At 61.4% G+C, this 14,475-nt stretch overlaps 1 protein-coding gene across 1 annotated transcript; it reads right to left on the reverse strand.

The window, feature by feature from the left end:
• Nucleotides 1-3,631: 3,631 nt before the first annotated feature.
• On the reverse strand, nt 3,632-9,321 carry LOC119954336 (basic proline-rich protein-like; the record flags this gene model as incomplete). The annotated part of the gene is given in 5 exon segments (XM_038779486.1): nt 3,632-3,852; nt 4,610-4,641; nt 5,888-5,915; nt 8,044-9,240; nt 9,243-9,321. Coding segments are annotated over 5 exon segments (1,557 nt in total), but the record flags the coding sequence as incomplete, so codon positions are not given.
• Nucleotides 9,322-14,475: the final 5,154 nt, after the last annotated feature.

Raw genomic sequence — 14,475 nt, forward strand, 5'->3', positions numbered from 1 at the left:
AATAGCGGTGGCAGCGCCTAAGAAAAAGTGGGGGAAGAAAATCAAGATGGTGGCCGGTGGAGGCCTCGAGGAATGGAGGCAGTGGGCAGCAGGAGACTCTCCAGCGCTGTTTTCGGGAGCTAAAAGTGGAGCTGCTAGACTCGCTGAAGGCTAATACGGACAAGCTGCTGGTGATGCAGACAGCCCAGGGGGTGGCAATCCGGGAGCTCCGACAATAAGCCTCCGAAAGAGAGGATGAGGCCGCGGCCCTCACGGTAAAGGTGGAGGCTCCATAAGAAGTGGCAGGAGTGGTTCGAGGAGATGGAGAACCGGTCGAGGCACAAAAATTTGCGGATCCTGGGCCTCACGGAGGGGCTGGAGGGGTCAGACCTGGGGGCCTATGTGGTCATTTTGCTGAACTCACTGATGGGAGCTGGGTCCTTCCAGTAGCCCCTGGAGCTGGAGTGGGCCCACAGAATACTGGCCAGGAGGCCCAAGCCGAATGAGCCGCCACGAGTTCCACCGGTTCGTTGACCGAGAGTGCGTGCTTAGGTGGGCCAAGAAGGAGCGGAGTAGCAAGTGGGAGAACACGGTAGTGCAGATCTACCAGGACTGGAGTGCGGAGATGGCTAAGCGGAGGGCTGGGTACAACCGGACGAAGGCGGTGCTCCACAGAAAGAGTGTGAAGTTTGGCGTGTTACAGCCGGCGCGTCTGTGGGTCACCTATAAGGACCGGCACTTTTATTTTGAGTCCCCGGAGGAGGCGTGGGCCTTTGTGTAGGCCGAGAAGTTGGACTCTAACTGAGGGTCGGGGGTTTGTAAATAACTGTGTTAACTTTTGGTGGTAAGGGTCTCTGTTTCATTTATGCTGTTTCATGCTGTTTTTAGCTGGTAGTGTGTTGTTTCTAGGGCGGGTGGGGCACTGTCTTTTTTGCGTGAGCGGGGATGGGCAGGGGGAAAGCGCGGGCATTTCTTTTGTTTCCCGCGCTGAGGGTGGATGGGGGCGGGGTCGGAGCTGAGAAGCACGGGCTTTTTTCCCCGCGCGAGAGCGGGAGGGGGAGGAGGAGGGTCTGCTGATGGGTATGGGGGAGGAGAAGTAGCCCCACGTTGGGAGGGGTCGGAGGTGTGACGGGAGCCGCCGGGGTCAGCAGAAGTTAGCTGGCTCACGGGAGTGCTATGGGGGGAGTAACACGGCTGGGAGGGGTCCTAGCCTTGGGGGGGGGGGGGGGGGGGGGGGATCAGGTTGCTGCTGAAATGACCAGGAAGGAGCTGGGGAATGCAGAGGGGGCCGGGGTGGGAGTTTGCCGTCGTGGGGAACTGGCCGAGCGGGGGGCGCTGGCCTAGGGCGGGCAGTGGATGGGTTATGGCTAGTCGGCAGGGGAGGGGGGCAGGTAGCCCTCTGATCCGGCTGATAACTTGGAATGTGAGGGGGCTGAATGGGCCGGTCAAACGGGCCCGGGTGTTTACGCACCTGAAGGGGCTGAAGGCGGACGTTGATATGCTCCAGGAGACGCACCTGAAGGTGGCGGATCAGGTGAGACTGAGGAAGGGCTGGGTAGGCCAGGTGTTTCATTCGGGGCTGGATGCAAAAAATCCGGGTGTGGCGATTCTGGTGGGGAAAAAGGGTGTCGTTTGAGGCGTCAAAGGTGGTGGCTGACAGTGGCGGGAGGTATGTGATGGTGAGCGGCAAGCTGCAGGGGGAGCGGGTGGTGTTGGTGAATGTCTATGCCCCAAACTGGGACAATGCGGGTTTTATGCGGCGCATGTTGGGCCACATTCCGGATCTAGAGACTGATACTGGGGGGGGACTTTAATACAGTGCTGGATCCCCCATTGGATCGAACCATGTCCAGGACGGGCAGGAGACCCGCGGCGGCTAAGGTGTTGAGGGGGTTTATGGATCAGATGGGAGGGGTGGATCCTTGGAGGTTCGCGAGGCCAAGGGCCAGGGAGTATTCATTTTTCTCCCACGTGCATAAAGCCTATTCCCGGATCGATTTTTTTGATCTGAGCAGGGGGCTGATTTCGAGGGTGGAGGATGCCGAGTATTCGGCCATAGTCATTTCAGACCATGCCCCGCACTGGGTAGACCTTGAGCTGGGGGAGGAGAGGGACCAACGCCCGCTCTGGCGCCTGGAGGTGGGGCTGCTGCCGGATAAGAAGGTGGGTGGGCGGGATCGGGGGTGTATCAAGAGGTACTTAGAGGCCAATGATAATGGGGAGGTCCGGGTGGGGACGGTTTGGGAGGCATTGAAGGCGGTGATTAGAGGGGAGTTGATTTCCATCCGAGCCCATAGGGAGAGGGGAGAGCAAAGAGAGAGGGAGAGGTTGGTGGGGGAGATGGTGAGGGTGGACAGGAGATACGCGGAGGCTCCGGAGGAGGGACTGCTGAGGGAGCGGTGTAACCTTCAGGCCAAGTTCGACTTGCTGACCACCAGAAAGGCGGAAGCTCAGTGGAGGAAGGCACAAGGAGCGGTGTACGAATATGGGGAGAAGGCGAGTAGGATGCTGGCGCATCAGCTCCGTAAACGGGACACGGCCAGGGAGATTGGTGGAGTGACGGATAGGGGAGGAAATGTGGTGCGAAGGGGGGTGGACATTAATGGGGTCTTCAGGGACTTTTACGGGGAATTGTACCGGTCCAAGCCCCCAGTGGAGGAGGGGGGGGGGGGGGGGGGGGGGGCGGTTGTGGAATGGGGCGCTTTTTGGACAGGCTGAGATTTCCGAAGGTGGAGGAGGGGCAGGTGGAGGGGCTGGTGGCGCTGATTGAGCTGGAGGAGCTGGTCAAAGGGATAGACAGCATGCAGTCGGGGAAGGCGCCGGGGCCGGGTGGGTTCCCGGTCGAATTTTACAAAATGTACGCAGACTTGCTGGGCCCCCTGTTGGTTAGGACCTTTAACGAGGCAAGGGAGGGGGGGGCTTTGCCCCCGACTATGTCACGGGTGCTGATTTCCTTGATCCTTAAATGGGACAAGGACCCCCTGCAGTGTGGATCATATAGGCCGATCTCGTTGTTAAATGTGGATGCCAAGCTGTTGGCGAAGATCTTGGCCACAAGGATAGAGGACTGTGTGCCGGGGGTCATTCATGAGGACCAGACAGGGTTTGTGAAGAGAAGGCAGCTGAACACCAATATACGTAGGCTTCTGAATGTTATAATGATGCCGGCGGTAGAAGGGGAGGCGGAGATAGTGGTAGCATTAGACGCGGAGAAGGCCTTTGATAGGGTTGAGTGGGGGTACTTGTAGGAGGTGCTGGAAAGGTTTGGGTTCGGGGAGGGGTTTGTCAGTTGGGTGAGGCTGTTATATGAGGCCCCGATTGTGAGCGTAGCCACGAATAGGAGGAGATCGGAATACTTTCGGTTGTACCGGGGGACGAGACAGGGGTGTCCCCTGTCCCCCTTGCTCTTTGCGTTGGCAATTGAGCCCCTGGCCATGGCGTTGAGGGAGTCGAGGAATTGGAGGGGTCTGGTGCAGGGTGGGGAGGAGCACCGAGTGTCACTATACGCAGATGACTTGTTGCGGACCCAGTGGGGGGAATGCAGGAGGTGATGAAGATTCTTAGGGAATTTGGGGGCTTTTCAGGGTACAAGCAGCGCCGGCCCGAGGGTTGCTGGCGCCCCGGGCAAGCTGAACTTTGGCGCCCTTGGGGGAGGGGGGGGGGGGGGGGCGAGAGGGGGGGCGGGGCCGAGAGGGGGGGGCCGAGAGGGGGGGGGCGGGGCCGAGAGGGGGGGCGGACCCAGGGGGGCGGACCCCGGGGGGGAGGACCCGAGGGGGGGGGGCGGGGGAGAGCGGACCGAGCCGGGGGGGGGGGGACCCGAGGGGGGGGGGGGGGGGGCGGGGGGGAGCGGACCGAGCGGGGGGGGGGGGGGCGTTTACCAGGCGGCAGGTGGAGAGGTTGCCTCTGCTGCCCCCATGTGGGGTACGGGACAGGGTGCTCTCGGGGGTGTGGGTTGGAGGAGGGAGGATTTTGGACGTGTACCACATCATGCAGGAGGTGGATGAGGCCTCGGTGGAGGAGCTGAAGGGTAAATGGGAAAAGGAGCTGGGGAGGAGATTGAGGAGGGGACGTGGGCGGATGCCCTGGAGAGAGTGAATTCCTCCTCTTCCTGTGCGAGGCTTGGCCTCATACAGTTCAAGGTGCTACATAGGGCCCACATGACCGGGACGAGGATGAGTAGGTTTTTCGGGGGCGAAGACAGGTGTGCTAGGTGCTCGGGGAGCCCAGCGAACCACGCCCATATGTTCTGGGCATGCCCAGCGCTGGGGGAGTTTTGGAAGGGGGTAGCAAGGACGGTGTCGAGGGTGGTAGGATCCAGGGTCAAGCCAGGCTGGGGACTCGCAATTTTGGGGGTTGCAGTGGAGCCGTGAGTGCAGGAGGCGAAAGAGGCCGGTGTTCTGGCCTTTGCGACCCTAGTAGCCCGGTGGAGGATTTTGCTTCAATGGAAGGATGCGAGGCCCCCAAGCGTGGAGGCCTGGTTCAATGATATGGCGGGGTTCATCAAATTGGAGAGGGTGAAATTTGCCCTGAGGGGGTCAGTACAGGGGTTTTTTAGGCGGTGGCAGCCTTTCCTTGACTTCCTGGCAGATCGATAGGAAAAGAGGCCGGCGGCAGCAGCAAGCCGGGGTTGGGGTGGGGGGGGGGGGGGGGGGGGGAGGGGGGAAATGTGTTCCTCCCGTGCCAGCTCTCTCTTCTCTCCTCAAACAGAGACAGGATTTCTATCCCAGGCATTCCTCCATCCGTCTGTGCTCTCTCCCGGCTGTTGTGGGACAGCCTTTACAGCAAGAAAACAGTTGGGGAGAGCAGAAGCAGGCCGTAGCCACGTCAGATGGTAAGGATGCCAGATGTGTGTGGCTGGTGAGTGGGAGCCGCAATGAGATGGGAGATGAAAAATGTGTGGGAGCAGGAGTGGTGGTGACCTTTAAGGTGGCAGAACTCCTCATTGAGGCATGATGGGTTTGTGAGTGGGTGAGCAGAGATAGATGCAGAAAGTGACTTACCTTGGCTGAGCAGAGGATGTCATTCTTTCTCTTCCTGCACTGCACTCCCGTCCTGGCACACTTGACGGTTATGACACTTTCGCGGCGCGCCCCCGGTGAACGGTTGGCTCTTGTCGGACGTTTATCCACTGCGGTCATGGTTGATGACGCATTTCCAGAGGCCACAAACCCATGCGGAGATCTGCCATAGCGACGCTCATGCTGCGACCAGGGGCATGATCGAGCAGTGCATCAGCACCCTGAAGATGCAGTTTAGGTGCTTGGACCATTCTGGAGGGGCCCTACAGTATAGCGTTGCGAGGGTCACTCACATCATGATGATCTGCTGCGTCCTCCACAGCATCACACAGCAGAGGGGCAACGTGCTGTAGGAGGGGGATGAATGCCAGGCCCCATCAAATGAGGAGGAGGGCCAGGATGGGCAGGACATGGGGCCCAGGAAGGCATAGGATTACATACAACGAGTGCGCCAGGGCGGTCGTGGACATGAAGCTCTAATCGCCTCCAGGTTTACCAACTAGGGGGCCAGGCCAAGGGCACAAACATTCCATCCCACTCCCAAAACCCCTCCCCCCCACCGCCTGACCATCCCCTCCCTTGACCACCCTCCCTGCACCATCCCTCTACCTCCCTTGCAACTCCCTCCGTGATTCCAACCTGCCTCACTAAGGGGTGTAGGCCTGGGTTGGCAGTAACAGCAGGTCTGGTCCATGGATGGAGAATGATGATGACCCGCTCTGTGATGAGCTCTGGTGCTCCGCTTTGTTTGACAATGTCTGACTCCTGCCCACGGTAGCACTTTCCCCATTATCCACCTGGATGATCCTTGCATGCGAGCTGGCTATTCAATCACACATTCCCACCAAACCCTTGGGATAGCAGAGGTGGGGTCAGGTTGTGGTTGGGAAGGTGGGGGGGGGGGGGGGGGGGGGGGAGTGGGTTGAGGTTGAGAGGGAGGGGCGAGGTACCGGGGTGATGTACGGTGTCTGACCTCGGAACCTCCGGCTCATGTCCATTTCCAATGTCTGCCCTTCTCCTTCACCCCCACCCCCCAACACCCCCTCTGTAGCCAGTCCAGCCAGCCTAGCCCTCACAGAGTACTGAGGCACTGGGGGGCTGGTTTAGCTCACTCAGCCAAATCGCTGGCTTTTAAAGCAGACCAAGCAGGCCAGCAGCACGGTTCGATTCCCGTACCAGCCTCCCCGGACAGGCGCCGGAATGTGGCGACTAGGGGCTTTTCACAGTAACTTCATTGAAGCCTACTCGTGACAATAAAGCGATTTTCATTTTTTAATTTTCAGGTTGGAACTTTTGTGCACAGGTGTTTATTTTCAATATAACAGGTGAACATCTCTATAATGGTTTGTGCCCTAGCCCCTAATATTAACCTGTGTGCTGTACCCATGCCAACTTAACTGCTAAGTACCTTTCTGACCTTATGGGTCCTAACGCTACGTCTACGTGGATCCTCAGGAGGTGCATCAAGAGTGGAGGTGGCCAGCTGTGATTCCCGCCCTGTGACCTGCGTCCCCATTGACACCTTCCTATTGAGTCGCTGGGCCTGGATGGGTCCAGCAATCGCTCGGGTGTCCCAGGTGGCATGGTGCCACCTGTTCTGTGTGCTGTATACCGAATGCGCCAAGAACAGGAGGGTGGGAGTCCCGAGCATCTATCCTGAGGGAGTAACCTCCTCAGTAACCTCCTCCTCTCTTTTGGGAGCCTGGTGGCCTCCAGGCTACTCCTTGGGACAGGGGTGCACCCAGAGAGAATGCCTGGGGCTCTCCTGCCCTGGCGCTGCCAGTCCTGGAGGCCTGCTCTCATCTACACCAGTGTCTCCATGCTCACGCCATGGAGTGCAGGGACTGGGCCATCTCCTCCTGGGACTGGCTCAGGTCTGCCAGCACACAGGCAATGCGTTAATGCCCGCAGCCATAACCCATTGTGATTGGGCTACGCTCGAGCGCCGCTACAATGTCCAGGTGGCCCTGGTACATAGCTGCCCGCGACAGGGCAGGCCTGTCCTGTGCCTCGCCCACTGCCCGCATAGACTGCCCCAGGCCTTGAACATCCTGACTCATGGACAATACCTTCACCCTCAAGCCTCCACCACAGAGTCACATATGCTTTGTCGGACTGGGTGGCATGCATGGTCGGCAGCGCCTCCTGCTCCTGCGGGTGGATAGACTGCTCCAACTGCACCTGCAGGTGCTGGATGGTTGCTGATAACCCCTTAAAGAGTCCCTGACTCTATGTCTGCATCTCCAGCATCGATGGGACCGTCCTTTCCAGAAGCCCGACCCGTCTTGACAGTAGCTAGTCCCTTCGGGGATTCCTACCTCCACCTGATGTACTGCTGCATGTGTGTGGTGCGCACCAAATAGTGCCCAGGAGCCTCTTCACTAACATGCCAACTGAGTCGAGTGTCTCTGGCATGGTGGGTGTCTTGATGACAGTTGTGATGGAAAGTCATTATCATCACCTGACTGGTGCTCCGGGGTATATCGGGTTGCCGTTTAGGGGCCCCCTTTGCTATCTGTTGCTGACTCCTTGCTGGAATCTGTTGTGGTTGGGGTCGGGGGTGGGGGACCCCAGAAAGACCTGCCTCGTTGCCAGGCAATCCTGTGAGACACAAGACATGAAGCATGATTGGATCGCGCGTTGGGGTGGTGGGTGATGAGTGGGAGGTGGGGGAGTGAGGGGGTGATGTGTGTGAGGTGGGGTGGTGAGGGGTTGGTGTGGGGGTGATGTGTGGGCAGTGAGGTGGTGAGGGGGTGATGTGTGGGCGGTGAGGTAGTGAGGGGGTGATGTGTGGGAGGTGGGGTGGTGAGGGGGTAGTGTGCGGGGTGGTGTGGGGAGGTGAGGGGGTGTGAGGGTGTGATGTGTGGGAGGTAGGATGGTGAGGGGGTGGTGTGCGCAAAGTGGTATGGGTTGTGGGTGGTGAGGGTGTGGTGTCAGGGTGGTGAGAGACGATGTATGGGACGGTGAAGGGCTGGTGAGGGGGTGGTGTGGAGGTGGTGAGGGGATGGTGTGGGGTGATGTTTGGGAGGTGGGGTGGTGTGGGGGTGGGGTGGTGGTGGGGGTGGTGATGGGGTGGCGGGGGTGGTGTGGGGGTGGTGTGGAGGTGGTGGGGTGGTGTGGGGGTGGTATGGGGGTGGTGGGGGTGGTGTGGGGGTGGTGTAGGGCTGGTGGGGTGGTGTGGGGCTGTGAGGTGGTGGGGGTGGTGAGGGGGTGGTGGGGTGGTGTGGGGGGGGGGGGGGGGGGGGGGGGGGGGGGGGGGGGGGGGGGGGGGGGGGGGGGGGGGGGGGGGGGGGGGGGGGGGGGGGGGGGGGGGGGGGGGGGGGTGGGGGGGGGGGGGGGGGGGGGGGGGTGGGGGGGGGGGGGGGGGGGGGGGGGGGGGGGGGGGGGGGGGTGGGGGGGGGGGGGGGGGGGGGGGGGGGGGGGGGGGGGGGGGGGGGGGGGGGGGGGGGGGGGTGGGGGGGGGGGGGGGGGGGGGGGGGGGGGGGGGGGGGGGGGGGGGGGGGGGGGGGGGGGGGGGGGGGGGGGGGGGGGGGGGGGGGGGGGGGGGGGGGGGGGGGGGGGGGGTGGGGGGGGGGGGGGGGGGGGGGGGGGGGGGGGGGGGGGGGGGGGGGGGGGGGGGGGGGGGGGGGGGGGGGGGGGGGGGGGGGGGGGGGGGGGGGGGGGGGGGGGGGGGGGGGGGGGGGGGGGGGGGGGGGGGGGGGGGGGGGGGGGGGGGGGGGGGGGGGGGGGGGGGGGGGGGGGGGGGGGGGGGGGGGGGGGGGGGGGGGGGGGGGGGGGGGGGGGGGGGGGGGGGGGGGGGGGGGGGGGGGGGGGGGGGGGGGGGGGGGGGGGGGGGGGGGGGGGGGGGGGGGGGGGGGGGGGGGGGGGGGGGGGGGGGGGTGGGGGGGGGGGGGGGGGGGGGGGGGGGGGGGGGGGGGGGGGGGGGGGGGGGGGGGGGGGGGGGGGGGGGGGGGGGGGGGGGGGGGGGGGGGGGGGGGGGGGGGGGGGGGGGGGGGGGGGGGGGGGGGGGGGGGGGGGGGGGGGGGGGGGGGGGGGGGGGGGGGGGGGGGGGGGGGGGGGGGGGGGGGGGGGGGGGGGGGGGGGGGGGGGGGGGGGGGGGGGGGGGGGGGTGGGGGGGGGGGGGGGGGGGGGTGGGGGGGGGGGGGGGGGGGGGGGGGGGGGGGGGGGGGGGGGGGGGGGGGTGGGGGTGGGGGGGGGGGGCGGTGTGGGGGTGGTGGGGTGGTGGGGCGGTGTGGGGGTGGTGAGGGGGTGGTGGGGTGGTAGGGGGTGGTGGGGTGGTGGGGTGGTGTGGGGGTGGTGAGGGGGTGGTGGGGTGGTGTGGAGGTGGTGGGGCGGTGTGGGGTGGTGAGGGGGTGGTGGGGTGGTGAGGGGGTGGTGGGGTGGTGTGGGGGTGGTGGGGTGGTGGGGCGGTGTGGGGGTGGTGAGGGGTGGTGGGGTGGTGAGGGGGTGGTGGGGTGGTAGGGGGTGGTGGGGTGGTGTGGGGGTGGTGGGGCGGTGTGGGGGTGGTGAGGGGGTGGTGGGGTGGTGAGGGGGTGGTGGGGTGGTGTGGAGGTGGTGGGGCGGTGTGGGGGTGGTGAGGGGGTGGTGGGGTGGTAGGGGGTGGTGGGGTGGTGTGGGGGTGGTGGGGCGGTGTGGGGGTGGTGGGGCGGTGTGGGGGTGGTGAGGGGGTCATGCCACAAGTGCCATAGGGACACTGCAACTCAGCTTGGTTGCCCGATGCCGAACTCCATCTTGGGGACTGCCTTCTCTCCAGGCCCACTGAGCAGATTCAGTGCCTGTGCTCCGCGATGGGAAGGGTCTTCAGGTCCGGCGCTCCCCCTCCGGTCTTCTCTCTCTCTGTGTCGTTATGAGCCTAGTCCTGAGGGGTGGGAGGGGGATGGGGGGAGACAGTATGTGCACAGTGTTTGGCTGTCGGATGCGTGTAACACAGGGGATGGACAGCTGGTGGCCTTTGTGAACAGGCCTCCCAGCCATGGTGGGTGGTATGGGTGCTGACCTGTGGCGCAGGGTGGCGAGCCTCCAGTGGAGGCGAGGAATCGCAGAGGCTCCAGAAAATACTGGGCCGGGCCCACTAATAATATGAATACGACGTTTACAGTACGTGGGGACTGGAACGCATTGACGCCGCTGCCAAGGAGAATGGCGATTTGGCGTGAACTCGACATCTGCCACAATTTCAGCGTGAAAGTGGAAGGGGAGGCGGAGATAGTGGTGGCATTGGATGCGGAGAAGGCCTTTAATAGGGTTGAGTGGGAGTATCTGTGGGAGGTGTTGGAGAGGTTTGGGTTTGGGGAGGGGTTTATCCGGTGGGTGAGGCTGCTCTACGAGGCCCCAATGGCGAGTGTAGCCACAAATAGGAGGAGGTCGGAGTACTTTCGGCTGTACCGGGGGACGAGACAGGGGTGCCCCCTGTCCCCCTTGCTCTTCACGTTGGCAATTGAGCCCCTGGCCATGGCATTGAGGGAGTCAGGGAACTGGAGGGGCCTGGTGCGGGGTGGGGAGGAGCATCGAGTGTCACTGTACACGGACGACCTGTTGCTGTATGTGGTGGACCCGGTGGGGAGGATGCCGGAGGTGATGAGGATTCTTAGTGAATTCGGGGGTTTCTCTGGGTACAAGTTGAACCTGGGCAAGAGTGAGTTGTTTGTGGTGCATCCGGGGGATCAAGAGGAGGGGATTGGTAGGCTCCCACTGAAGCAGGCAGGGAAGAGCTTCAGGTACCTAGGGGTCCAGGTGGCTGGGAGTTGGGGGGCCCTGCACAAGCTCAACCTCACAAGGTTGGTGGAGCAGATGGAGGAGGAGTTTAAGAGGTGGGATATGTTACCGCTGTCACTGGCGGGGAGGGTGCAGTCCGTTAATATGACGGTGCTCCCGAGGTTTTTGTTCCTGTTCCAGTGCACCCCCATCCTTATCCCGAAGGCCTTTTTTAGGAGGGTCAACCGGAGTATCACGGGATTTGTGTGGGCGCATGGGACTCCGAGGGTGAGAAGAGTGTTCCTGGAACGGGGCAGGGATGGGGGGGGCTGGCGTTGCCCAACCTCTGTGGGTACTATTGGGCTGCCAACGCAGCGATGGTGCGTAAGTGGGTAATGGACGGGGAAGGGGCAGCATGGAAGAGGATGGAGATGGCGTCCTGTGTGGGCACGAGCCTGGAGGCGCTGGTAACGGCGCCGATGCCGCTCCCTCCAGCGAGGTATACCACGAGCCCAGTGGTGGAGGCTACCGTCAAACTCTGGGGGCAATGGAGATGGCATAGGGGAGAAGTGGGGGGCTCGATGGAGGCCCCGATACGGGGGAACCATCGGTTTGTCCCAGGGAGCATTGAAGGCGGATTTCTGGGCTGGCACAGGGCAGGGGTTATGAGGTTGAGGGACCTGTTTGTGGAGGGGAGGTTCGCGAGCTTGGGGGAGTTAGAGGGGAAGTTTGGGCTCCCCCGGGGAACATGTTTAGGTACATGCAGGTGAGGGCGTTTGCCAGGCGGCAGGTGGAGGCCCCCATGTGGGGTGCGAGACAGGGTGCTCTCGGGGGTGTGGGTTGGAGGAGGGAGGAGTTTGGACAAATACCGGGTGATGCAGGAGGTCGACGAGGCCTCGGTGGAGGAACTGAAGGGGAAATGGGAAGAGGAGCTGGGTGAGGAGATTGAGGAGGGGACGTGGGCGGATGCCCTGGAGAGAGTGAATTCCTCCTCTTCCTGTGCGAGGCTTAGCCTCATACAGTTCAAGGTGCTGCATAGGGCCCACATGACTGGGACGAGGATGAGTAGGTTTTTCGGGGGCGAAGACAGGTGTGCTAGATGCCCAGTGAACCACGACCATGTGTTTTGGGCGTGCCCAGCGCTGGGGGAGTTTTGGAAGGGGGTAGCAAGGACGGTGTCGAGGGTGGTGGGATCCAGGGTCAAGCCAGGCTGGGGTATTGCAATTTTTGGGGTGGCAGTGGAGCCGGGAGTGCAGGAGGCGAAAGAGGCCGGTGTTCTGGCCTTTGCGTCCCTAGTAGCCCGGTGGAGGATCTTGCTCCAATGGAAGGATGCGAGGCCCCCAGGCGTGGAGGCCTGGATCAATGACATGGCGGGGTTCATTAAATTGGAGAAGGTGAAATTTGCCCTGAGTGGATCATTACAAGGGTTCATTAGGCGGTGGCAGCCTTTCCTGGACTTCCTGGCAGAACGGTAGGGAAATAGGCCGGCAGCAGCAGCAACCCGGGGGGGGGGGGGGGGGGGAGGGAGAGAGGGAGGAGTGGGAGGGGGTTTGGATCGGTGGGAGGGAGAACTGTGTACATGGGTTTGTGGGATGTGGCGGGTGTTTCCCTTTTGTTGTTTGGGTGTTCTTTTGTTTTTTCTTTTGTTTGTAGTTGCTTTTGAAGTTAGGTGGGTATTGTTCGTGGGGTGTTACCGCGGTTGTTTTGTTAATAGAGTTGAGATGTTTATATTTTGTAAAAATTTCAATAAAATTTATTTTAAAAAAAAACAATTTCAGCGTGAAAAACGATTCCCTGCCCAATCCCCGCCTTTCCCGATTTTGGCATCGGCCAACGGAGAATCCCACCTAGGATATCTCGACTGCACAAAAGCAAGGCCATCACCTCCGAGCTGGACTCCAACCCTTCATGGTTGGTCACAGCCATGTGCCAATACACCTCCCAGTGAAGGGCGGTTTGCTCAGTCCGCACCCTGACCTCCTCTGAAGTACAAATGTCACACCTCTCCCGAAAGATGGGATCACTATAGGCCTCCACTTCTAGGGGCTAGCTTCTAGGGGATCCACTTCTAGGGGATGCTTTTACACTGGTCATGACAATAATAAAGCTCTGGTAAAGCAGGGATCAGTAAGATTACTCCCAGGCCCAGCATCCACCCCCTGCTGGTGAGTGTTGTGACTGCAAGCCCACTACCTAACCAGTTAAGAGAGCTCAGTGAAAGCATGGTCGGGAGTCTCCGAAACCCTGGCCAAGTGTTGACGCCAGCGTAAACATTGGAGTGGTGTACGCCAGCATCAACGGATCTCCTGGCTCAGTTATTCTCTGGATTTCAGGGGGCTAGAACGGTGGCGGAGTGCTGTGCGCTGCTCCAGCACAGAAAGCCGGCCCTGCACAGCCATCGTGGGTCCGCGCATGCGCACGCTGGCCGGCTCCGTGCCAGCGCATGTGCGTGGTTATGGTCTCTGCGCCGGCCCCCGCGCAACATGATGTAGCCCGACAGGGGCTCGGCGCGGAGGAGCATAGGACCCCCTGGAATGAGCGCACCCGACAATTGGTAGTCCCCGATCGTGGGCCTGGCCACTGTGGAGGTCCCCCCTCGGAGTCGGATCCTCCCCGCCGCCTCCCCACCAGGACGGCCCCCGCAGCCAGAACGCTGAGGTCCCGCCAGGTGGGACCACATGTGAACCATGCCAGCGGCACTCGGCGGGCACTCAGCCCGTCAAGCGCGGAGAATCGCCGTGGGGGACAGATAATCCTAATCAACATCCAGTAAAGACATCCTAATCAACATGGCAGAGTAGACATCGAGCCCCATTCCTTTAACTCTGGTTGTGGTTTATTCACAAACATGAAAGTAAATTAGATTTTCTCAAAACCCTCATTAGAGATTCAGAAGAACACAGTGTTCTGGTTAAAATGCATTCCTGAACCAGCTCGCCTTTGTTTGGCATTCCTGGACCCGATGAAAACTGGAGGTTGGGTGTTGATTACACATTCCGAAATAAAGTTTCTACCCCTCTTTCAGCTCAGCAGTGGATTTCTGCTTCACTTATTTCTGGGGTCAGAGGAGAGAATCATGTATTAACCTCACAAATGGCTTTCGGTCCCACCCACTAACTGAAGCTGATTGGCTATTTGCCTGCTGTGGTGAATTACATTCCGCGTAATTCACACTGTTGTTATGTGATGTGCTGTATTCATGTTAGTTCGGTATACGAGCAGTTGCGCGGCTCTGCCCATAGGGGGAGATGAGGAGTTTGTACTGGGCTCCACCCTTGGCTCTGCCCATGGCTCCGCCCATGGCTCCTCCCACTAACCGGAAGTATAAAGCTTTGCAGTCGTGAGCCTGCTGAAAGTTCATCACATCGCAGGCAGGCTCTGTTGTAAGACTATTAAAACCACTGTTCACTTCCAACCACGTGTCTTGTGAATTGATGGTCACATCAATTTAATAGTCTTAGGAAACTAGAAGAAAACGACTAAGGAAACGACTATGGAATCAGCCCTCAAAGCTGACCGACTAGAACTCGACCCGCAGGCTGCAGAGGCAAGAGAAATCTTTCAACACTGGCTCAGATGTTTTAAGGCCTACCTGGCTGAATCAAGTACTCCAGAAACTACAGAGGAACAGAAACTCAGTCTACTGCATGCAAGGGTGAGCCAGCGTATATCTACTCAACTCAATAGTACTAACTCGTATACGGGTGCCCTAGACATGCTAGATTGAATATACGTGAGGCCCATCAATGAGGTCTACGTGTGCCATATTTTTACGACCCGCCCC

The sequence above is a fragment of the Scyliorhinus canicula genome, chromosome 19, assembly GCF_902713615.1.
Source record: "Scyliorhinus canicula chromosome 19, sScyCan1.1, whole genome shotgun sequence".
Lineage (NCBI taxonomy): Eukaryota > Metazoa > Chordata > Chondrichthyes > Carcharhiniformes > Scyliorhinidae > Scyliorhinus > Scyliorhinus canicula.